Raw genomic sequence first — 26999 nt, forward strand, 5'->3', positions numbered from 1 at the left:
TAATACACAAAAAGGTCTACAAGCTGCAATGTCATAGTTTCAGGTTAGTATTTGGCCTCTGATGTACCATATCATTTCCAGATAATGTTCAGGGAGCACCAATTCGAATCATGACTGCTAAATAATCAAGGTGTCTCAGTTCCTCCATAGAAAGCATAAAAAACACATTCCCCACTTTTATGTAATATACAAAACTGTTCTCACATTCCATTGTTCATGCAGAAACCAACAATTATTGACATTGCATCCTAGTTGAGCATCCTGTCTTCTTCCTCCTCATGATAAAGTTCAGTATTTCCCATGTGTTATGGAATCTAAACCTCCAAAATAATTGAATTGGCCTAAAAACATAGATGTATGTCTATGTGTGTGTGTGTGTGTATATATATATATATATATATATATATATATATATATATATATATATATATATATATATATGTTCGATGGCATGTGTAGCTGCAGATACACATGCTGCGCATATCCTGCCATCTAGTGTTGGGCTCGGAGTGTTACAAGTTGTTTTTCTTCAAAGAAGTCTTTTTGAGTCACGAGATCGAGGGACTCCTCCCATTTCGGCTCCATTGCGCATGGGCGTTGACTCCATCTTAGATTGTTTTATTTTCGCCATCGGGTTCGGACGTGTTCCTCTTCGCTCCGTGTTTCGGTTCGGAAAGTTAGTTAAATCTCGGAAAATTCGACGGTATTGTTTGCGTTCGGTATCAGGTTAGTTAACGCAGATCAACACCGAATTAAAGAAGAGCTCCGGTAGCCCTTTGGGGCTTCGAGCCCTCGACGCGTGCGTCTTCAAGGCTCATGGAACGGACCCCATTCCGCTTCTGCCCCGAATGCCATAACAAGTATCCATACACAGATCAACATCTGGTCTGTAATTTGTGTTTGTCCCCCGAACACAAAGAGGATACTTGCGAGGCCTGTTGGGCATTTCGGTCGAAGAAAACGCTACGGGACCGGAGAGCACGAAGGCTTTAAATGGCGTCAGCGCCGTCAGGACACCACGACGTCGAGGAAGAAGAGACTTTCTCCATTGCTGACTCGGACGACCCTGAGACAGAGCAGATGCCGAAAACCGTGAGTAAAACAGCCCCGGCCAAAACTCACGCCAAAATCATGAAGGCCCAGGGGACGCCACCGCCGGCAGGCCATGGCTTAACCCGTAAAATCGGTGACCGTCCATCGGCACCGAAAAAGGGCACACACGTGTCAAAGTCATCCGACTCCGGTCGAGATCCCGGCACAGTACATACTCGACACCGAGACCCTGGTTCCGACCAAACTCGACATTGAGATACCGGCACCGAGATAAGTCGGCACAGAGAGATCGGCACACCGAAACCGAAAAAAGTGGCTTCGGAGCCGAAAAAGATGGTAGAAAAAGTTTTGGTACCGAAACATCCAGCTTCGGAGCCGAAAACAAGCTCCTACTCCGAAGAACAAGGCCTTCCAGCACAACTACAAGGCCATAAATTTGGACAAGAGCTAGAGCAGGGGAGCCAGATTATACACAAAGAAGGCTCCATATTCAAAAGGATACAGGGAAAATAAGAACTTTCCCTCCTATAAGGATGAAAAGGAAACTTGCTTTCCAAGACAAAGAAAAACAACCACAAGCAAAAGTGGCAAAAGCAGTAACTCCACCTCACTCTTCGCCACAACAGTCACCACACCACTCACCACAACTGTCACCAATTGCAAGACCCCCTATGATGCAATCTCCAACGCAGACAGGGATGTGCCAGGATGACCCACACGTATGGGATCTCTATGATGCGCCTGTATCAGACAATAGTCCAGACTGCTACCCAGCAAGTACATCACCACCTGAAGACAGTACTGCCTACACGCAGGTGGTGTCCAGAGCGGCAGCTTTTCACAATGTTGCCCTACACGCTGAACCCATTGAGGATGACTTTTTATTTAATACTTTGTCGTCGACACACAGTCAGTACCAAAGTCTCCCAATGTTACCAGGGATGTTGAAACACGCGAAACAAGTATTTCAAGAACCCGTCAAAGGCAGAGCCATCACACCTAGGGTGGAGAAAAAGTACAAGCCTCCCCCTACAGACCCTGTGTACATCACACAACAACTGACACCTGACTCAGTAGTAGTAGGTGCAGTACGTAAAAGGGCTAATTCACACACCTCTGGAGATGCGCACCACCACCCGACAAGGAAAGTCGAAAGTTTGATGCAGCGGGAAAAAGAGTTGCAGCACAAGCGGCCAATTAATGGCGCATTGCCAATTCCCAAGCTTTATTGTCAAGATATGACAGAGCTCATTGGGATGAAATGCAGCACTTTATAGAACATCTGCCCAAGGAGTTCCAAAAGCGTGCACAGCAAGTGGTGGAAGAAGGCCAAAGTATCTCTAATAACCAGATACGGTCGGCAATGGATGCAGCAGACACAGCCGCAAGAACTGTGAATACAGCGGTCACTATTCGGAGACACGCATGGCTACGCACCTCAGGATTCAAGCCCGAAATTCAACAGGCGGTGCTTAATATGCCTTTTAATGGACAGCAGTTGTTTGGGCCAGAGGTGGACACAGCTATAGAGATGCTGAAGAAGGACACTGATACTGTCAAGGCCATGGCGCGCTCTACTCCCCACAAAGCAGAGGCACATTTCGGAAAACACCATTTAGAGGGGGGTTTCGGGGACAAAGCACAGAACCCCTCAACCTCACAAACCAGACCAACATACCAGAGCCAGTATCAGAGAGGAAGTTTTCGGGGACAATACAGAGGTGGACAGTTCCCTAAAACTAGAGGAAAGTTCCAAAGTCCCAAGACCACTCAAAATAAACAGTGACTTCAGTGTCACAAATACCCAACACACGACACCAGTGGGGGGGAGACTCACAGATTATTACCAAAAATGGGAGGAAATAACAACAGACACGTGGGTTCTAGCCATTATCCAACATGGTTATTGCATAGAATTCCTACAATTTCCACCAAATGTGCCACCAAAAACACACAACATGTCCAAACAACACATGGATATATTACAGCTGGAGGTCCAAGCGTTGTTGCAAAAAGATGCAATAGAACTAGTACCCAATCATCAGAAAGGAATGGGTGTTTACTCCCTGTACTTTCTCATACCCAAAAAAGACAAAACTCTAAGACCCATCTTAGATCTCAGAACACTAAATCTTTACATCAAATCAGATCACTTTCACATGGTGACACTTCAAGACGTAATCCCCTTGATCAAACAACAAGACTACATGACAACATTAGACCTCAAGGATGCGTATTTCCATATACCCATACATCCTTCCCACAGAAAATACTTAAGGTTTGTAATCCAAGGGGTACATTACCAGTTCAAAGTGTTGCCATTCGGGATAACAACAGCGCCAAGAGTCTTTACAAAATGCCTTGCCGTAGTGGCAGCCCATATCAGAAGACAGCAAATACATGTGTTCTCGTATCTGGACGATTGATTAATCAAAACCAATACTCAAGAACGGTGTTCTCAACACACAAAATACGTTATGGAAACCCTTCACAAGCTAGGGTTCTCACTCAACTACCAAACATCACACCTACAGCCGTGTCAAATACAACAGTACTTAGAAGCAACAACCAACACAAAAAAAGGGATTGCCACTCCAAGTCCACAAAGGGTACAGGTATTTTTCAAAACGTAATACAAGCCATGCACCCAAACCAAAAGTTCCAGGTAAAATTATTGATGAAACTACTAGGCATGATGTCCTCATGCATAGCCATTGTCCCAAACGCAAGACTACACATGCAGCCCTTACAACAGTGCCTAGCATCACAACGGTCACAAGCACAGGGTCAACTTCAAGATCTAGTGTTGATAGACCGCCAAACATACACCTCGCTTCAATGGTGGAATACTATAAATTTAAACCAAGGGCGGACTTTCCAAGACCCAGTGCCTCAATACGTGATCACAACAGATGCTACCATGGTAGGATGGGGAGCACACCTAAACCAACACAGCATCCAGGGACAATGGGACACTCAACAGAAACAACTTCATATAAATCACTTAGAACTACTAGCAGTATTTCTAGCGTTGAAAGCATTTCAACCACTAATAACCCACAAACACATTCTTGTCAAAACAGACAACATGACAACAAAGTATTATCTGAACAAACAAGGAGGGACACACTTGACACAATTGTGTCTCTTAGCTAAAAAAAAATATGGCATTGGGCGATTCACAACCACATTCACCTAATAGCGCAATTAATACCAGGAATTCAAAACCAGTTAGCCGACAACCTCTCTCGGGATCACCAACAGATCCACGAATGGGAAATTCATCCCCAGATACTGCAAACTTACTTCCAAAAGTGGGGAACACCGCAAATAGACCTATTCGCAACAAAAGAAAACGCAAAATGCCAAAACTTTGCCTCCAGGTACCCACAGCCTCACTCCAAAGGCAATGCGTTATAGATGAGTTGATCAGGGATATTTGCTTACGCTTTTCCCCCTCTCCCACTCCTTCCGTATCTTGTAAACAAGTTGAGTCAAAACAAACTCAAACTAATACTAATAGCACCAACTTGGGCACGACAACCTTGGTACACAACATTACTAGACCTGTCAGTAGTACCTCATATCAAACTACCAAACAGACCAGATCTGTTAACTCAACACAAACAGCAGATCAGACACCCGAGTCCAGCATCGCTCAATCTAGCGATCTGGCTCCTGAAGTCTTAGAATTCGGACACCTAGACCTTACACAAGAATGTATGGAGGTCATCAAACAGGCTAGAAAACCTACTACAAGACATTGCTACGCAAATAAATGGAAACGGTTTGTTTATTACTGCCATAATAATCAAATCCAACCATTACACGCATCAGCAAAAAACATTGTAAGCTACCTACTACACTTACAAAAGTCCAAGTTAGCTTTCTCATCCATTAAAATACATCTAACAGCAATTTCGGCTTACCTGCAAATTACGCATTCAACTTCATTATTCAGAATCCCAGTCATAAAAGCATTTATGGAGGGTCTGAAAGGATTATCCCACCAAGAACACCACCAGTTCCTTCGTGGAATCTCAACATAGTATTAACACGACTCATGGGTCCACCATTTGAACCCATGCACTCATGTGAGATACAATACTTAACATGGAAAGTAGCCTTTCTAATAGCTATCACATCTCTCAGAAGAGTAAGTGAAATACAAGCCTTTACCATACAAGAACCCTTTATACAAATACACAAACATAAAGTAGTTCTACGCACAAATCCTAAATTCTTACCTAAAGTCATATCACAGTTCCACTTAAATCAAACAGTGGAACTCCCAGTGTTCTTTCCAGAACCAGATTCTGTAGCTGAGAGAGCATTACATACATTAGACATCAAAAGGGCACTAATGTACTACATTGATAGAACCAAACAAATTCGCAAAACAAAACAATTGTTTGTTGCTTTCCAAAAACCTCAAACAGGGAATCCAATATCCAAACAAGACATTGCCAGATGGATAGTTAAATGTATTCAAGCCTGTTATATAAAAGCAAAAAGAGAACTGCCTATTACACCAAAGGCACACTCCACTAGAAAGAAGGGTGCCACCATGGCCTTTCTAAGAAACATACCAATGACTGAAATCTGTAAGGCAGCCACATGATCTACTCCTCATACATTTACCAAGCATTACTGCGTGGATGTGTTAACAACACAGCAAGCCACAGTAGGTCAAGCAGTATTACGGACATTATTTTAAACAACTTCAACTCCTACAGGCTAAACCACCGCTTTTGGGGAGATAACTGCTTACTAGTCTATGCACAGCATGTGTATCTGCAGCTACACATGCCATCGAACGGAAAATGTCACTTACCCAGTGTACACCGGTTCGTGGCATGAGACGCTGCAGATTCACATGCGCCCTCCCACCTCCCCGGGAGCCTGTAGCCGTTTTTAAGTTGACAAAAAAATTAAACTTGTACATTTGTAAATTTGTAAATATATCACTTTTAGTCACATTATGTACATACATACTTACTCCATTGCATGGGCACTATTACTATATACACAACTCCTACCTCACCCTCTGCGGGGAAAGCAATCTAAGATGGAGTCGACACCCATGCACAATGGAGCCGAAAGGAGAGGAGTCCCTCGATCTCGTGACTCGAAAAGACTTCTTAGAAGAAAAACAACTTGTAACACTCTGAGCCCAACACTAGATGGCGGGATGTGCACAGCATGTGAATCTGCAGCGTCTCATACCACGAACAGATGTACACTGGGTAAGTGACATTTTCCATATATATATATATATATATATATATATATATATATATATATATGTGTTCGATGGCATGTGAAGCTGCAGATACACATGCTATGCACAGGTCCTACCATCTAGTGTTGGGCTCGGAGTGTTACAAGTTGTTTTTCTTCGAAGAAGTGTTTTTGAGTCACAGGATCGAGTGACTCCTCCTCTTCGGCTCCATTGCACATAGGCATCGACTCCATCTTAGATTGTTTTCTTTCCGCCATCGGGTTCGGACGTGTTTCTTTTCGCTTCAGTAGTTCGAGTCGGAAAAGTACTAAAAACTCTCTACATTCATCAGTATTGTTTTCGATCGCTTACCATCTATCATCGACACTTCGGTACCGGCTCTCTACTTACCCTTCGGGGCACCCGCTCCCAACTCGGGCCTGGTCGCCCGACCAAAGCCTCGTCAAAGCCTCATTGACCGGACCCTGTTTCGATTCTTCCCTCGGTGTCACGCCAAGTTCCCATATACGGACCAACATCTAGTCTATCTCCAGACCACTGAGAGGATACTTGCGAGGCCTGCAGATTCTTCCGCTTGAAGAAGACTCTACGAGACCGAAGAGCGTGAAGGTTGGAAATGGCGTTGAGAAGCACTGAACGCCTCGACGCAGAAGAGGAGAAGAAGATGCACACCGCAGTCTCCATTCGGGGGTCCGAGTACGAGTCCGACAATAACAGACCAATCACAGCGGGCCAGCACGGGAGTACGCCTGCCCCTGCCCTGTCCAAGCCCAAACACAAGGCCTCGGGGACGCCACTGCCGGAAGGCCATGGCGCCACCCATAAAAAGCCTGCCTGTGACCAAGCAACAACTTCGGCACCGAGAAAGGCCATGCCACCAAAGCCTTTGGACTCGAGCCGAAGCACAGGCTCCGAAGTAGTCAAGCACTGACCCATCGAGTCGGAGCCTCGAAAATCCCTCTTGGAGCCGAGGCCAACATCTACTCCAGGCCTTTCGATCCCAAGGAAACCGGCTTCGGAGCAGAAAAGACCCATATATACAGAGGAGCATGGACTTTCCAAACAATTGAAAGAACGCCATGGATTTGCAGAGGAACTTAAGCAAATGGAGGAATTTGTGGAAAAACAGGCCAGAATTCAAATTCATAAAGACACTGGCAAAATCCTCACTGCACCTCCTCTAAAAACAAAGAGGAAGCTGGCCTTTCAAGGACATTTGGACACTGACCAGCCCCCGGCTAAAGTGCCAAAACCCAGACAAAAATCTCCACCTCCTCAGTTCTCACCTCACCAGTCTCCTCCTCATTCTCCTCAACTAACTGTTTCTCCACCTATTACCCCCACTGCACAGTCTCCAGTACACTCTGCAGAGTCACAACAGGATGATGTCGACCCATGGGACCTTTATGATGATCCCATTTCTGACAATAGTCCAGAGTGCTATCCGTCAAAGCCATCACCCCCAGAGGATAGCAACTCATACACTTAGGTTCTAGCTAGGGCAGCGTCTTACCATAACGTGGCCATGCACACAGAACCTCTTGAGGATGATTTTCTATTTAATACGTTGTCCTCAACTAGGCCACGTACCAGAGTCTACCCATGCTTCCTGGCATGCCTAAACATGCACATCAAATCTTTCAGGAACCAGTTAAGGCAAGAGCAATCACTCCTAGGGTAGAAAAGAAATATAAGCCGCCTCCTTCTGACCCAGCTTTTTTTACCCAACAGCTACCCCCAGATTCCGTAGTGGTCAGCGCAGCAAGGAAAAGGGCTAACTCCGAGTCGTCTGGTGACGCACCACCATCAGATAAAGCAAAAAATGTGATCCTGCTGGTAAAAGAGTAGCATCACAAGCGGCTAATCAATGGCGAATAGCCAATTCTCAAGCGCTAATGGCTAGATAGATAGGGCCCACTAGGACGAGATGAAAGACATCATCCAGCATCTCCCCAAGGATCAACCGAAAAGTGCCCAGCAAATAGTTGAGGAAGGGCAGGCCATTACGAATAATCAAATCAGGTCAGCGTTAGACTCCGCAGACACAGCCTCAAGAACTATCAATACGGCAGTCACCATTAGACGACACGCATGGCTTCGGTCATCAGGCTTTAAACCTGAAATCCAGCAAGCTGTTCTTAACATGCCATTTAATGAAAAACAGCTGTTTGGCACACAGGTTGATACAGTCATTGAAAAAATGAAAAAGGACGCCAACACTGCTAAAGCTATGGGAGCGCTTTACTCAACACAATACAGAGGTTCATTTAGAAAGCCTCAATATAGGGGAGGTTTTAGAGCCCAAACATCTTAGGCATCTACCTTACAATCCAAACCATCTTACCAGCCACAGTACCAAAGAGGGGGATTTCGTGGAACCTACAGGGGACAATTTCCCAGAACTAGGGGAAAATATCATCCCTCAAAGCAAACCACACACACCAAGCAGTGACTTGCTCCACATCTTCCCTCACCACACTTCCCCTGTGGGAGGAAGACTGAAAAAATTCCACACACACTGGTTACCCATCACAACAGACAATTGGGTCTTATCCATTATCCAACATGGTTACTGCATAGAATTCGCACAAATTCCTCCAGATATACCTCCAAAACCCCACAACCTCTCCTGCCAACACAGTTCAATGTTTCAAGCAGAGGTACAGTCATTATTACTCAAACAAGCCATAGAGCTCCTACCACATCATCAAAAAGGAACAGGGGTTTACTCCCTGTATTTCCTCATTCCCAAAAAAGACAGAACATTGAAACCAATACTAGATCTCAGAACTCTCAATCTTTACATCCTATCAGAACACTTTCACATGGTAACACTTCAGGATGTAGTCCCACTGTTACAACAACAAGATTTTATGGCAACACTGGATCTCAAAGATGCTAATTTTCACATACCCATCCATCCAGCGCACAGAAAATATCTCAGGTTTGTAAGACAAGGAAAACATTACCAGTTCAAGGTGTTACCTTTCGGGATAACAACAGCTCCCAGAGTATTCACAAAATGCCTTGCCGTAGTTGCAGCCTACATAAGAAGGCAACATATCCATGTCTTTCCGTATCTCGACAACTGGCTAATAAAATCCAACAGTCAAACGCAGTGTCAACACCATACATGTTATGTAATACAGACCCTACACACACTAGTGTTCTCAATAAACTACCAAAAATCTCACTTACAACCAGCGCAGATTCAACAGTATTTAAGAGCCACATTAAATACCCAAACAGCACTTGCAAGCCCAAGTCCACATAGGGTACAATCATTCCACAAAATGTTACCACGAATCCAGCCAAACCAACAGTACACAGTCAAATTTGTCATGAAGCTGTTGGGCATGATGGCATCGTGCATCGCCATTGTCCCCAATGCAAGACTAAACATGCTGCCCTTACAAGAGTGCTTTGCAAAACAATGGTCACAGGCACATGGTCAACTTCAAGATCTAGTGTTGACAGACCGCCAAACACACATCTCGCTTCAGTGGTGGAATTCCACAAATTTAAAAAAGGGCTGCCATTACAAGACCCTGTGCCTCAAGCCACACTTACAACAGATGCATCAATGATTGGATGGGGAGCACACCTCTACAATCACAACATTCAGGGACAATGGGACAACAGACACAAACAGCTTCACATAAACCACTTAGAATTGCTAGCTGTATTTCTAGCACTCAAAGCCTTTCAACCTCTTCTCGTTCACAAACACATTCTCATCAAAACAGACAATATGACTACAGTGTACTACCTAAACAAACAGGGAGGAACCTACTCATCACAACTTTGTCTTCTAGCACAAAAAAATTGGCATTGGGCAATTCACAACAACATTCACCCTGTAGCACAGTACATTCCAGCGATTCACAATCAATTAGCAGATGTTCTCAGCCGGGATCATCAGCAAACACACGAGTGGGAAATTTACCCCCAGGTACTTCACAAGTACTTTCGCCAATGGGGAACACCAGACATAGATCTATTCGCCACCAGCCAGAATGCAAAATGCCAAAGCTTCGCATCCAGGTTCCCACACCCTCTATCCAAGGGCAATGCTCTATGGATCAACTGGTCAGGGATATTTGCTTACGCTTTTCCCCCTCTCCCGCTCATTCCATTTCTGGTCAACAAACTGCGTCAAAACAAACTCAAACTCATACTTATAGCGCCAACGTGGGCATGTCAACCATGGTACACAACATTGTTAGACCTATCACTAGTAGCACACTTCAAGCTACCAAACAGGCCGGATCTGTTGACACATAACAAACAACTGATCAGGCACCCAAATCCAGCAATACTCAGTCTAGCAATCTGGCTCCTGAAGTCTTAGAGTTTGGATATCTACAACTTCCACCAGAATGTATGGAAGTAATTAAACAAGCAAGAAAACCCACTACCAGGCAGTGCTATGCAAACAAATGGAAAAGGTTTGTCTTTTACTGCCAATCCAAACACATAACACCTCTTTCTGCATCCATACAAGACTTTGTAGGTTACTTACTTGATCTACAAAAAGCAAATTTAGCTTTTTCATCCATTAAAATACATCTCACAGCTTTTTCAGCCTATTTACAAAATATACGAAACAAGTCTCTATTTAGAGTCCCTGTCATCAAAGCCTTCATGGAAGTGCTAAAGCGCATCATACCTCCAAGAACACCACCATTGCCCTCATGGAATCTCAATATTGTACTCACACGGCTCATGGGTCCACCGTTTGAACCCATGCACTCGTGTCAGGTTCAATATCTAACGTGGAAAGTAGCATTCCTCGTTGCAATCACTTCATTACGAAGAGTTAGTGAAATACAAGCATTCACTATTGAACAACCCTTTATACAAGTACACAAACCTAAAGTTGTACTTCGCACAAACCCAAAATTCCTACCTAAAGTCATCTCACCGTTTCATAGAAATCAAACAGTGGAACTTCCAGTCTTCTTCCCACAGCCAGACTCAGTAGCAGAAAGAGCGCTCCATATATTAGACATTAAAAGAGCTTTAATGTATTACATTGACAGAACAAAATCATTTAGAAAAACTAAACAGTTATTTGTCGCATTCCAAAAACATCATACTGGTAATCCTATGTCAAAACAAGGACTAGCCAGATGGATAGTAAAGTGCAGCCAAACCTGTTACCTAAAAGCTAAAAGACAGCTATTAGTAACACAAAAAGCACACTCCACCAGGAAGAAAGGAGCAACAATAGCATTTCTAGGAAATATACCAATGACAGAAATCTGTAAAGCAGCCACTTGGTCAACACCCCATACATTTACCTAGCATTACTGTGTAGATGTGTTAGCAACACAACAAGCCACAGTAGGACAGGCTGTGCTAAGAACACTATTCCAAACAACTTCAACTCCTACAGGCTGACCACTGCTTATGGGAGGAAAACTGCTTTGTAGTCTATGCACAGCATGTGTATCTGCAGCTACACATGTCATCGAACGGAAAATGTCACTTACCCAGTGTACATCTGTTTGTGGCATGTTCCACTGCAGATTCACATGCGCCCTCCCTCCTCCCCGGGAGCCTGTAGCCGTTTAAGTTACACTTGAATTTGTACATATGTATATATATCTCTATTCCATTTGCATGGACATCTCTTTCTTTACACTCTATCACTCCTACTTTACCCTCTGCGGGAAAACAATCTAAGATGGAGTCGATGCCCATGTGCAATGGAGCCGAAGAGGAGGAGTCACTTGATCCTGTGACTCGAAAAACACTTCTTCGAAGAAAAACAACTTGTAACACTCCGAGCCCAACACTAGATGGCAGGACCTGTGCATAGCATGTGAATCTGCAGCGGAACATGCCACAAACAGATGTACACTGGGTAAGTGACATTTTCCATATATATATATATATATATATTAGTTCTGCTCATACCAGTACAACTTTTAGTTCAATAAAAGAGTATTGCCTTGACAAGCAAAATGCATTGATTTCATTGATCTTAATGCAGTAATTGGACTAGATGGGTATGTAGATATTTTAGTGTATTATATTTATATGAAGTATTTGGCAAAGGTCATCACACATTTTTCAAAAGGTAACATTTTAAATTGTAAATTTCAGAAAAGGTTTATAGTTAAATATGTAAAACGTAAATGGCCAGCAAAGGTAGAAGATTAGTTTCAAGCTAAGCTAGAAATCTAGGTTACAGAGTGTAGAAGCAAAATGTATAAGATCCAGATCATGGGGCTCTGAGCAAGAATGAATGCTCTTTTGCAACAATAGTTCACAATGTTTGCCACTATTATACAGTATTAAACCTATGCCAGCTTTATTGATACATAAAAATGATTAAGGGCGTAGCTAGTGCACAACTAAATTTGTCTAAGTTGTGTCTTTTGTTTTTTGAGTTATTTACATGCAGTTATCTTACAAAATAACGTGAAAGCAGTGACCTCAATTTAACTAACAATATGTGTTCTTTGCAGAGAAACTGCAGTAACTGTGGAAATAGCTTTTGTTCAAGATGCTGTTCTTTCAAAGTACCAAAATCTTTTATGGGAGCAACAGGTGAGTACTTGAGGTCGGAGCGATCATAGAAGACAACCTTTATCATTGTATCTTATAAGAAGTAAGGTAAATAAGAATTGCCTCCATCCAACAAATATTTTTCCCTATGTGTCATGAAGATTTTATATTGTTTGTATTCACTACTTTAATGTTCATCATTCAAACACTTAGGGCCTTATTATTAAACTACACTTTGTAGTGCGTTTTGTAGTACTAGAAAATATACTACAAAATGCAATTCTCAAAGTATGTGGAGTGTTACGATTTAACACTTCATATAGTTATGTGTAAGAAAGCTCTCCACCTCGACCGTGGAGTCTCCTGGGGTGGTAAACTCCCCAACAATAAGTGTAGGGTGTGCAGAGTCCTAAAACTCTGCACATAGTTTATGAATACCAAAAATTAGTAAATTATTAATATTACAAAGCGTAAGGTAAGCTTTGAGAATCAGGCCCATAGTCTCCAAATGTGCTTAAGTGGCCCCACATTAAAAGGGTCACCTAATTCGAAAGTCTTCCAATTTGTAAAGTACTACATCAGACCTGAAAGGCAACAAACATCCCATTGAATTCTAAGCAGAATGTATAGAATTTCAGGAAGAATCCTCTGACAAATTGTCATTAAAATGCAAACCAATAACTGACCAATAAAACGCCACATTAGGAATTGTACCGCATTCCACTAGGAAAAACAGATGGCCAAAATATGTTTAATTAGAGGAGAACAGCTATCGAATATAATCAAGTCCTTAAAAATACTTTTCGCGCTAATGATCTTTATTAGACACTTGTTTCAAAACCCACTTCCATTCTGTCTCTTTAATAGAGTACCACCTGATACATGCCATCTTTAATACTGTTCCCTAAAAACTGATCAGATCACCACATTATTGAAAAAACAGCAAGCTGGCCCAAACCTACTCACAAACTACAGACCAGTCACAAATCTTCCATGGTTTGGGTATGTAATTGAAAAATGTGTCGTCGTTCAGATCTCAACATGCTGGCTATCAAGAAATCTGTTTTTGTTTTTTAAAGATGAAGCACTGAAATTGTAGCCATAAAAATTATTGATGAAGTTCATGTGCCAGATAATAAGGAGGCTTGTCTTCCTTACCTCCCTGTAACCTCTTGAAAAAAGTTATCATCATAGTCTCATCAAGATCCTGGACAGCTGCATGGGTCTCAAGAACACACTTAAGAGTTGATTCACCTCATTCCACAAAACCAATAATAAGCTGTACCGTTTTGAATTAGCGACAGTGGGATAGAATATCTAGCAAATCAGACGCACGATAATATGACCTTTCAGCACTCAATGTAGTAATTGTGCATTAGTGCATCACAGCCAGTAGGTCAACTGAACCTACTGGGAACAAGAAACATTGAAAAACTTAGAAGAATTCAGTTTCGATATTCTATAAACACTTTCTATGTTTTCAATTTATTTAAAGAATATGTAATTCAGTTGTGATCCAAACTTCCAACCATATACAAAAACCCACCCCTCAATCCAAATATATAAAGATCTGTTAGTGTGCTGCGGTTGTTTTAAATATTCTCCGCCAAATATGGCTAGCAGATTAAACTATGAAAGAGGAGCACCTGGAAAGAGTGCAGTTCTTTGGGCATTTATTGAATGGGAGTGTTGATTTAAGAAAATGTTGTAGATTAGCTGCAATGTAGCAGATTTTTCCTCTTGGTGTCTGACAAGGAAATTTCAGATCAGTGCAGGGTGCTGGAATCTGTTAATAGAGTGAGACTATTTTCCTCTACTTAGAAAAACTTGTGACTCTCACCAAATCCTCATGGTCCCAATAAGCACCTCAGTGGAACTAAAACATTGACAGATTATATCACCACGGAGGCTAATTCAGTAAAGTGTACACCCTGACTGAAAATCTCCCTAAAGGGCTCAGACGAAAGTGGCGTGTTGTTCTTTGTTGTGCCCTCTTGCTGAGATTTCTTTCTTTCTTTTCCTGCTATTACCATGTTTAAGTATTTTGTATTTGTTTTTACTAATTGTTCTTTGTTTATATGGGTTGAATAGTGTAGTTTTGTATAGCATTGAAAGTATGAGTCACAAGTGAATTATATTCTTTACAATAAATAGAAAATTTCTCTTTGGTTTGCTCGCTGTTGTTTCAAAGTTTTTTCAGTGTTTGTTGTGCCCAGTTGATCACTTGATATAAAGTCTTTGATGCACTAATGGACGATTACTACTGTGTGAGCCCGGAGTGCAGTTTATTGTGGTTTTGATTTCACATAATTCTTTAGCAACTGTAAAATGTTGTTGAGAATGGGAGACACTTACTGTGACCCTTATGCTCTCACGAGCAGAATTGCTTCTTATGGTGACATACTTACTCTCAGAAATGGCTAGTGAACATTAAAACAGTAATGTCATCAAACTTCCTCAAATTAAACCCAGATAGCACTGGAATCATTTTTGAGGAGCTAACCATAGACATCTTTTTTTCTCTATACCGGCCAAATAGTTATATGCCTGGGTTTCCTAATGGACCGAACCTTCCAGTGAAAACACCCATCATACTCACAATGAATGTAACCAGTGTAGCAATTTTAACCTTTAAAAATACTAAAACAAGTATTAAATCTAACCTATTTCAGTAAAATAGTTAAAGCCATTCTAACTTCTAAGTTGACTGTGAAAGTGCCCTTCTCAGTGAACACCTCAGAACTTACCCATGAAAGCCCTGCTACATTTAGCTGTCAGAAGTGTCTTGGAATCCAAAATAGCAACACATAACTTAAATATTAAGACAGCGTAAGTGGGTACCCTTACAGATGTAAATTACAATCAAGCTCTCTCACTTCAAAAACAAATCCCCCAGCAGCCAACATATCTCCACTATACCATAAATATGTATGGAGGCTCCACAAATGTGAGAAGCAAACACGTTCTTCATCTGGAATCAGAGTAATTCAAATCTCACTCTGTTGTGTCACTATCTCCTTCTGGGGCTGCTCCGCCATTGCGGAACTGTCCATCTGAGGAGCTGACTTGCAAGAAAGAATTTGTCTTGTTCTAAAATAAAACAAAATCCTGAAAACTGTATCACTCGACTCTTATCTCAACTTTAGTTCCTTTTTTCAGTGTCAGAAAACTGGGCTGATTGCAGAAGCCCCCTAACTTTTTTGCCCCCATGTTTCACTTTTTGCTGGTGTTTTCCTGACTCTGATGGTGCCCTGGGTACTGTTAACCAGTCCCAGGGCCTGTGCTCTGTGTAAAGTGAGTACGGAAATTAGACTAATTATAATTGGCTATGTCAACCTACCTACAAGTCCCTACTATATGGTAGGGCATGTAGGTTTAGGGATTCCAGCATAGGTAGTACCCCCATAGGTGTCCTGCTGAGGTGCCCAGGGCCATTTTAAAGGCAGGCCTACCTTGTTGGCTGCTTTTAAATTAAAGTTACATGCAAATTCAACTTTGGAATTAGCGTACTTCCAAAGTCTTAAACAACCTTATTTTTACATATGTCACCCCTAAGGTGTGTCCTAAGTGGCCACAGTATTGGGTGCAGTGTAACTTTAAGCAGGGACCTTATAAAATATATTTTATAAACCCTGGCGAGGAAAAATAACCAAATTTGTTTTTTCCCTCATTGTAGTGAATAGGCTCCATGGGCTAAAATGTGGAGACTTTATTTTAATTAATAGTCTCTAAAGGAGATAGATATAGTGGTCTCAAAATGATTGTTATAATAAATGCAACAACTTGCCATTGTTAGATTTATTATAACTTTCACTTAAAAAGAGTTTTAGAACTTTTCCTAAAAGTTACCAGTGTCAGCTTTGTAGTGCCCTTCTCTGATTGGTCAGGCTGCCTTGATGAGGTGTGAAGTAGCCTGGGCTGAACACAAAAGAAGTGCCTGGGGGAAGAGATCTACCTCAGCAGGTGAGATGGCGAAATAGGATAGTGGAGAGTAGCCAAACTGATCTTCAAAGGAGGGAAGGACATTTGGAGAAGCTCCGAACCTCCCCCATTTCCTGCACACCCAGACAACCAGATGCCTTCTTGATTAGATTAGGAGTCGACAGGAGAGAGGTGTGTTAAGGATTTTTAGCCGCACCAGTGGGTGGGGTCAGCCAGACCTAACCTCCAAAATTCAGTTTCTGCCATTTTGGATTTTTAAAGAATGTTTCTCCCTGGGACTGATTTTTGCCACACTTCCCAGGAAATGCTCATCCAAGAGGGTGGTAGCCTGCCTGTGATTGGACAGTTGTCTCCCCCTGCTTCTCACACCAAGAGCAAGGATAAATATGTCAGAGCTGCACCCACACTTCAGATCCCTCCATGGAGCAAGGCAAAGAAGAAGAAGGACTGCTCTGCTGGACCCCTAACATGCACCTGGACACTGTACTCTGAAGGACTGCGCCAGCTGCACACTTAGGCTTCACCACTATAAAGACTTTGCCTATCTTCAACTACTTGAAGAAGGGACTCCATGTAAGCTACAGGTACAAAGGAGCAGCCCAGAGTCCTCTACATCAAGTCCTGCAAGAAGCTGACCAGCACCTAGTGGACATTTGAGGATTCTGACCAGGTGCATTTTGGGAATTGTAGTCCCGACTACCAAGGAGCAACTCAGAGCTTCTAAAACCCTGGTTCAAGTTGTGGACACTTCAAGGACTCCAAAAGGACCTCTGGAAGAAGATCCAGAAGGTTGGAGACATTTGGAGCAACTGTTTGAAACAGCTCCATGAGTTTGAGGTGCATTGTGGGAGTTGCAGTCCCAGACCCCAAGTGGCATACTAGCGCCTCTGAACTCTTGACTGGTGCTGTGGACCACTGTCCTGTATCACGAAACACCTTTGAAAGTAAGTGTTGACTGTGTTACACCGTGGGTGGCCTAAACTCTGGACTTTGCCCCTGTCTAGTGTGACCTTTTTTTCAAACCTTTTAGTGCGATTTGCTTCTAAATGCTAGAATTACTTTTAACATTTAAAAATTAATATCTCTGCCTCCCTACATTGGAGTGTTGTCATTTTCGAGTCATTTTAAAGATACAAATATACTCTATTTTGTTGGATTTTTATTGGGTTTTGTATTTTATTTATTTACTGTTTTGTGATTTTTAAATGTTTTACACACCTGTCTCCTAAGTTAAGCCTTGATGCTTGTTTCCAAGCTACCAAGGGGTGAGCTCGGTTTAATTTATTGAGACCTAATTGGACCTAAGTGGTTGTTAGTGGCCTATTGCTAGGTGTAGGTACTCACGTGCCCTTACCAGTAATCCACTTTCCAACATTCTGTGATCAACTACACACAAGCTGCAAACTGTCTTAACTCTTATACTCTTATCCACTTTCTTGTTACTTTCCTCTATCTTCTTTCTACACTTCTTTCCATGCAGTTGTACATTTGTTTTTGTTTTTGGTGCATTTTCTATTGTTCTTTGCTTGTTTAAATGTACCTTGGCGACTCCATTCTTGTAGTTTTTGCTAATTACTTAGGCAGATGGGTATTAACACTGGGTGATGCATCTAATCTGTTCGTAGCCCCCAGTCAGACCTTCCCGTATGACAGCATGCCTTATGCACTTTTGTAGTTAAAATAGATTACTTTTTTATATTTACACACTTTTAAAATGTAACCTAGTGTCTCAGCTCATACCAGATCATTTACAGAGTTGCAGTAAAGCACTGATGAAGCAGATGCATGCCATTTAAACACACAAAATACAATGGCAGCACTTGTTCAGCAGACTTTATTCCTCAGCAGAGGACCAAAGCAAGGGGTCCAATAGCAGAAGTATGCACATGGTATTTTGTCATGATACTTGTTTCCCACTGGGTTCCTTTCTAACATAACCTTCCGGAACTTATACTAACTGTAGAAATGTATTTTCTGTCACTGACACTGTTTCAGTAATTACTCTTCCCCTTGTTAACATGCATAACATTGTAAGTCTCTAAAGTGTTTCCTACTCTTTAGCTGCTACAATTCTTTGACACTTTTGTGTACACAACTTTATACTTGGAGCCATAGTCATCGTCTTTTCAGTCATGCTTTTCTGAATTCACAGTTGTCTTCATGTCCAATTGTACCCTTTTGCTTACCTGTAGTGCTATGTCGTTAGTCCTTGACTTAATTCTTGGAATGCTGGGACATTAACTGCCTCATATGCCGAGTATGTTTTTGTGATCCTTAACTCAAATTAAACTATTTGAACAGTTCATGAGCTATCACTTTTACCAATGGGAAGATTGTTTTAGTTCTTTAGATTTTCCACAGTCACACGTTTGTTGAAATGCAGCAGTGAAAGACAAGTTTCATTAGGTAGCTGGTGGAAACAGTGGCACTCACTAAACCATATCAGGTAAATATTCATAGACATGAGACATTTTTTCCACGGTCATATGCACAAATCTCCCCCAAATAAATGTTAGAGTAAGTGTGTTTCCAAGGTGGGAAATGACACCCCAAAAAACAAAATTATGGGAGTTATGGGAGTATGGTCGAAGGGGCATTGAGATAAAAAAAAAACCTCTGAGCTGCAATAGCAGTAATCTGCTGTAAAGGCTCCTGAGTGCGACTGACCTGCGGATAGCTACTGGAGTCTGCGTAGAACAGGCATATTAATGGAAATCCACAAGTTGCGAAATAATCTAGGACTGCTGGGATTTTTGAGAATCCTCAAAACATCATATATACTAATCATATCAACTTCTTTGATGCCAATAAAGTTAATCATGTGTTTTTTTTCCAGCCCCCGATGCACAGAGAGAAACAGTCTTTGTTTGTGCACCATGCAATCAGACTTTGAGCAAGAAAGAATGACCATCGGATCCTCTGATTATACAGGAAAACACTGGAGGTTATGTTGCACCTGCCATGTGCCGCCTCCTTTTGGCGCCCTAGAACATAATTCCTAATAGAATGAATGGAGGCAATGTTGGAGCAACAAAAGAGCATCACAGAATGACTTTTATCTTCTTCACTCCTCATGTACCCTTAAAGCCTTTCATCTATGCCGTGCGTGTGCTGTTGAGACTTTCGTACATTCAGTGTCCCTTGGTTCTGATTTACCTTCCATCAATAATGTGCACTTGAAAGCTGATTAGCTCGTGGAAGTTCCTTACGGCCATTGATGGACTCGAGAAGACGCTTTCAATTAAATATATTGTTGCTTATTGTGTTTTGTCAATATTTATATTTCTCCTACGGTTTTTTGTGTCTTGGGGGAATCTATCACTGCAGACCTTCAGTGTGAAAGAGTTAATGTTGAAATATGCAGGAGGTTTTGCTTTGTTGTTATGGAGCCTCTTCTTTGTCTTGTCCAGCTCATGACCAAACATACTTTGTTGCGAGAACGTTGTGCTGGTCAAACATAGGAATAGATAGATATATGCACCATGACTTCCTCGTATCATAGTTAATGTTTCCATAGAGATCATTGTTATTTTTCATGTTTTTTCAGGAACAGGCGCAAGAAAACGTACAATGACCAAGATATCTTTCTTTTACCAAAATAAAAATGCTGCTCATCCACAATGGACATACAGTTCTACATTGTTGCACAATACACTCTATATATAAATCTCTAAAACAATGGATTATGATAATGTCATCGTGATCAAGTATAACAAGAGCTTATAACATTTTAGAATACTTTTGCAGTTCATTTAAATATTCATTTCTGAGCACTAGTTACCAGTTCATAGGACCCATTCCAGCAAGTCCAGCATCTGCTAAATACTGTATAGTCGGTGGATTTGGACAATTAGGTGATTTTTATTTTTTTGACTATCTTAGTAAATCCTATGGTTATTCCTGAAGTGGTCACTTTTAGGAGTTTTCAAGTGAACTGTACAGCAACTTTAATTTTAGTCCCCTAACTCTTGAAAAGTGTGACTTGCAACAAAATCACAGTGATTGAGTCAGGTGATAACCAAGCACCATACAGTGTTATCATTGGGTTTAAGGAAATTGTATCAAGGCTAGCAGTGTGCCTACGGTTAAAGAGAAAGAGATTTAGCAAAGTCCATTTTCGCATGGAAGTAGACAATTGGTGAAGACTGGCTCTTTCTCTGATTTTACACTCCTCATGTTTGATGTTTAAGTAAATGACGACTTACGGTTTTAAATCAAATATATATATATTCACAAAATTATATTAAACAAAGGAAACGTATTATTGGAATCTGTCTGCTTGCTTTTGTTTGTGTTTGAGCTTCAACTGTATCGAAAATTACAAGTATTGTTGCACAGCCTGATTTTCGAAGGTCAGGCAAAAGTCAGAAGTTTGCTTCCGAAAATTATTCCTGCATTTAGAGAAAATGTCAAACCTTTATGTAGTCTCACAATTTCCAGCAGTATGTATGGTAAACCTAAGTCGTTCTAGTTATCATACAGTACTAATTTCGTAAAGTTTAGGCTTGCAGAATGACAACCAGAACTCGATTTTTGTATACCAAAAATTTGCCTTAAATGTACAGACAATAGGAACTGCGATTTCCTCATGTACAAGATAAAGATTTCCATAATAGCGGTTCAATATGGGCTCTCAAATAGACCTTCCTCATTAACATTAATGAGATTGGTTGCAATTTGTGACCCATTAAGAATCACAGCCATGACAAGGATGGTGGCCAGCACAGGAGTGGCATTGCCTCTGAACCACAGAAGTGAGTAGTCCTGTAGGGTGTGTGAGCCTTAGTACTGAGAAGAAATGTACACTGAATGTTAGAATTGATGGATTCTGGCAGAGCTGTGGTGGCTCCCATCAACAGTGGTGTTGGATGTTAGACTTGAGGTGCACTGGCTGAGCTGTTTATTGCTCTTTTTGATCCAATATTGGCTTGGCAGTGGGACTGAATATTAGAACTGAGCTGCTGTAATGGAACTGAATGTGAACGGAGTCCCAGTATAGGAAAGGAAGTGACCTCGCCGGGGTAGAACTGAGGTGCACTGATGGAGCTGCTCTCGGGGTCCCTGTACTGGAGCAGCAGAGTGTACTGACTGAAAGAACTGAAGTGCTCTGGCAGACGGAGTGCGTGGGGTTCCTAACACTGGCACGGTTGAGGGCTTGGAGTGTGTGAACAGAGGTGCACTGATGGAGCTGTGCCCGAGGTCACAGTACTGGAGCAGCAGAGTTTACTGACTGCAGGAACTAAGGTGCTTTGGCAGAGAGTGTGTGTGTGTGGTTCCTGACATTGGGCCAAGGAAGGGCAGGAGCCAGACATCTGAGAGAGAGTGCAGAGAGCCCTAAAAGACCAAATGTGACCAAGATAACAGCCTGATATATATATATAGCCTTGTTTACAGCTAGGCTCAGAGCAAGAATGCTCTGCAAATGAAAAGGGAAGCTTCCCTAGACAGGAGCAGGAAACAAAGTAAAAAACAAAGGTGGTCATTACAACCCTGGCGGTCGGTGTGAAAGCGGCGGTAAATCCGCCAACAGGCCGGCGGAAAAAAAATGGAATTACGACCGTGGCGGAAACCGCCAACATAGACAGCCACTTTAACACTCCGACCGCCAAGGCGGTACAAACAAACACCGGGGCGGTAACCGCCAACAGACAGGCGGAAGACAATGTACCGCCCACATTATTACAAACCACCAATCCGCCACCTTTTCCGGGGCGGATACACCGCGAACAAAAACACGGCAGAAACAGGACTTGGAAGGGAAAACGCTCACCTCTACACATCACACGAGGAACCAGGATGCCATGGAACCGGAACTTCAGATTCTTCCAGCCTTTATCTTCCTGCTCCTCTACCAGGAGCACGAACGCCGGCTGCAAAGACCACGGTGAATACTGCACCTACGACACGGGGGGAACAGTGACACATGCAACACTCCCACCCCCACCCTCACCCACGACAACACACACACTAAGACATCATGATACATCACAGTTACACCCCCCAACCCCTCCTGGAAGAATGCAAGGACAAAAGGAAATGAGTCGAATGATTGTAATATATACGAGGACAGTAATCAAAAATATATACATATATTAAGATATTCACACTATAAACAAATATATACACCAAGAATCCAAGTCCAAGGTATTCCACTATCATAGTCCGTAGACCACTGGGCCCAAAAGGCATGGGCGAGGCCCACACTCAATACCCGAACAAGACGGAGAGAACCCTGCTGGGGCATCAGATAGAAATAAAACAGGCCCCTTAGAGGGAAGGGAAGGTGGGGGCACCTCAGCCGGATGAGTGCACGACGCCAGATCCACAAGGGGGCTCCATGCCCACTGTTCAATCCTGGGGAGTGCAAAGCCACAGTCTCTCAAGTCTCTACAGTGGGTGGTTTGCCCACTGCTATATCCTGGGCAGTGGAAAGCCACAGTCTATCAAGTCTCTACAGTGGGTGGTTTGCCCACTGTTCAATCCTGGGGAGTGCAAAGCCACAGTCTCTCAAGTCTCTACAGTGTGTGGTTTGCCCACTGCTATATCCTGGGGAGTGCAAAGCCACAGTCTCTCAAGTCTCTCCAGTGGGTGGTTTGCCCACTGCTATATCCTGGGGAGTGCAAAACCACAGTCTCTCAAGTCTCTACAGTGGGTGGTTTGCCCACTGTTCAATCCTGGGAGTGCAAAGCCACAGTCTCTCAAGTCTCTACAGTGGGTGGTTTGCCCACTGTTCAATCCTGCGGAGTGCAAAGCCACAGTCTCTCAAGTGGATAACATTCTCCACTGGTTTCTGGAGGGGGCTTTGTGCCCAGAGTGGTTCATCCTGCCAAGGACTGCGTGAGTGGATGTGATACTCCACTGGTTCTGGAGGGGGCTTTGTGCCCAGAGTGCTTCATCCTGCCAAGGACTGTGTGAGTGGATGTGATACTCCACTGGTTCTGGAGGGGGCTTTGTGCCCAGAGTGCTTCATCCTGCCAAGAACAGAGTTAGTGGATGTGATATTCCACTGGTTCTGGAGGGGGCTTTGTGCCCAGAGTGCTTCATCCTGCCAAGGACTGGGGTAGTGGATGCTGTTCTCCACTGGTTCTGGAGGGGGCTTTGTGCCCAGAGTGCTTCATCCTGCCCGTGGCGGCCTCAGTAGCGTCGGAATCATTGGCGCTCACTGGCCTGCGGTGCTGCTGGCGGCGGTGTCCTGGGCAGCAGTGCTGCTGGTGGCGGTGTCCTGGGCAGTGGTGCTGCTGGCGGCGGTGTCCTGGGCAGCGGGGCTTGTGGCAGTCTTGTCCGCCGTGCAGATCTTCCCAGACTTGCCGGTTTTACTGTGCCCCTTCCCCACCTTGGATGGTGGCGCAGCTGTCTCCACACTCCCAACTGTACCCCTGGGAGCGGCTTTGGTGGCTGATTTCTTTCCCTTCTCCCGCCGGGCACTGGCCAACTTTTTATGCTTTACAGGTGGGGGACTGTCCGTGCTCTGGCTCCTTGCCACACTGGCTGCCCTGCTGCCTGGCGCACTCCAGAAGCCGGTTACTACTGGCACCAGTGGTCCAGCAGATGTTGTGGCTGAGGTGCTGGGTTGGGACCTGGAGAGTCGGGCCCTAGGAGACTGAAGGGGTGGGGGAGGTGAGGGAAAGAGGTCAAGGTTGGAAAGGAAAAGTTTCTTAGGAACACTGGGACGGGTAGATGGAGGGGGTTTGGGAGTGGAGGAAGAGGTAGTGGTTGTAGGAGGTGTACGTTTGGTGACTTTGGGTGAAGGTACATGGGCTGGAGGCTGTCGTGAGGTGGATGGCTGTTGGGTGGGTGTGTGGCTGCGTTTGTGTACCTTGGGAGGTGGCCTCACAGACACACTGGGAGAGGACACAGGAGACGTGTGAATGGTAGTGGGGGTGGTGACTGCACGTGAGCGGGGTGTGGTGGTGGGATTGCTGGTGATGGACGTAGCGGCTGACTATGTAGTGCATGTAGGTGTGAGTGGAGATGAGACAGGGAGGGAGGAGGGAGACGAGGAGGAGGGGGACACAGTGGAGGCAGTGGATGTTGGTGTGTCTGCATGTGTCTGATGCTTGTGTGAGTGCCTGTGGGATGTGTGGTGCTTATGTTTGCCAGAGCTCCCCTTGTGTGTTGAGGTGTGTGCATGCTGGTCTGATGGTGTGCTTGGGATAGGCTGAGGTACAGGGGTTTGGGTCTGGGTGGAGGAAGTTGGAGGGGGGAGACTAGAGACAGGGACAATGGCTGCCATTAGTGCTGAGGCCAGAGTCTGAAAAGCTCGCTGATAGGCTGCCTGACCAGAGTGTATGCCTTCCAGGTATGCATTGATTTGTTGCAACTGCCTCTCTACACCCTGGATGGCATTCAAAATGGTAGACTGCCCAACAGTGATGGACCTGAGGCGGTCAATGGCCTCCTCACTGAGGGCAGCAGGGGTGACAGGGCCAGGTGCTGAGGTGCCTTGGGCGAAAGAGATGCCCACCCTCCTGGGTGAGCGGGCACGGGACACACGCAGAGGGGCTGCTGGGAGGGTGGTGCTGGTAGGGGGGTGGCCGCTGTATCTGTAGATGCGGGGGGCACAGATGGGCCCGCCGCCGCAAGTGAGCTCCCATCAGAGAAGGAGTCTGTATCACTGGTGTCAGCTCCTGTCCCCGCCGTGGAGCTCCCCTCGCCCTCCGTCCCACTGGTAAATTCAGACTCCATAGTGTCGCCCTCCAGGGCCATGTGGGATGCAGCTCCCTCCTGCTCCGGTGCCACTGCTCCTCCGCCTGATGATGCTAATGCGCACAAGAACAGGGAGACCACAAAAAGTTGGGGAAGACAGAAGAAAGACATGTTGAGTGCATGCAATACCGCTACCGTTGGCGGACACTACAGACACAGAAGCCCCCTGCACTACGCCGTGCACTTGGAGTTCCCTATTCAATCCCAGGGACATGGGTTACAAGGCTATGCCCGATTGCTGCACACATGGATGTCACAGGAGCCTGACTAGGTGTAGTTGGCACTGTACACAGGGGGGTTGGGTGCCACAGGGCCTGCCTTGAGAAGGGTCCTTGCCTACTAAACTCGCCCTGGCCTAGGGGAACCCACAGCCCACCTCCCCCACCCAGACACCTACAATGCGCGCTGAATCAGCAGAATAAGAGTGTTCTCACCCCCTTGTGGCTGCTGTGATGCCCTCAAGCGCCCATCCAACTCTGAATACGCCACCGCCAGGATCCTGAACATCAGGGGGGTCACGGTGCGAAGGGCACCCCTCCCACGTTGGGAGGCCATCCCCAGGTGGGCCTCCGCGGTCTTCTTGCTCCAGCGGCGAATGTCCTCCTATCTTTTCCGGCAGTGGGTGCTCTGTCTGTGGTAGACCCCCAGGGTCCGGACTTCCTTGGCGATGGCACACCAAATGTCCTTCTTCTGGTGGGCACTGATCTACAGGCATAGTACAAGGGAAAAAGAGAAGTTATTACCATCTGCACCATCACAGTAATTGGCCCTCATCCCTACCCTTGCCATGAAACACATGCACTCACCGTCATTTCATGCACACCTCATTCTCACCCCCCCCTATCTTTCATCCACACCACTCCACACAGGCATTGCCCATACAGCATGCTCACAGTGTACTTACCTGTTTGTCTGGAGGACCGTAGAGTAGCGTGTACTGGGGGAGGACCCCATCCACGAGTTTCTCCAACTCCTCCGTGCTGAAGGCAAGGGCCCTTTCCCCAGACACACGAGCCATTGTCTCTTCCAGACTGAGGTCACAGCAGCACTTGCAGTGTAGGTCCTCTCCTGTTGAAGATCAGGTATCAAGTGACTGAACAGAGAGAAAATGGCGTACATCGTCATTGGCTCCTGGGACCCATAGGGTCCAATGTTATCCAATGCAGGATTGCGCCGCGGTCTTCGACCGCCTACCGCGACAATGTACAACGCCAGCGCAGTTACCTCATATCCAATTGTCCCACTTTACAGGTCAGGCAGCTGCCATTTCATGGGCCCACATGCCATTATTTTGGACTGCATCACACATATCTAGGCTTTGCCTAAACACTCATACAGGCATATGTCGATTTGCTAATATTTCACAGTAAGCTGTGTTTACATACCTCAGAGTTGGTTGACTCTCTGCTCGCTGTTCTCCTCCATAGGCACCTTCCGCTGGGGCATGTGAGGAGATGGCGCCATCCTCCGGTGTACAGACCGATGGTGGACCTGTCGACAATGGAGGAGCGACATGGGATCATCACCTACAGACTTGATC

General features: G+C 44.3%; 1 protein-coding gene across 2 annotated transcripts in view; it reads left to right on the forward strand.

The window, feature by feature from the left end:
- Window positions 1–21023, forward strand: part of ZFYVE27 (zinc finger FYVE-type containing 27) — a 314413-nt gene extending 293390 nt beyond the window's left edge. For both annotated transcript variants that reach the window (XM_069239634.1, XM_069239635.1), the window contains 2 exons: window positions 12772–12853; window positions 19590–21023. In XM_069239634.1, the coding sequence (XP_069095735.1) occupies window positions 12772–12853; window positions 19590–19660 (153 nt within the window). In that variant the 3' untranslated portion in view covers window positions 19661–21023. The remainder of the gene's footprint in view (window positions 1–12771; window positions 12854–19589) is intronic.
- The last annotated feature ends 5976 nt before the right edge of the window (window positions 21024–26999 follow it).

Source organism: Pleurodeles waltl, chromosome 6, assembly GCF_031143425.1.
Source record: "Pleurodeles waltl isolate 20211129_DDA chromosome 6, aPleWal1.hap1.20221129, whole genome shotgun sequence".
NCBI classification, from domain to species: Eukaryota; Metazoa; Chordata; class Amphibia; order Caudata; family Salamandridae; genus Pleurodeles; species Pleurodeles waltl.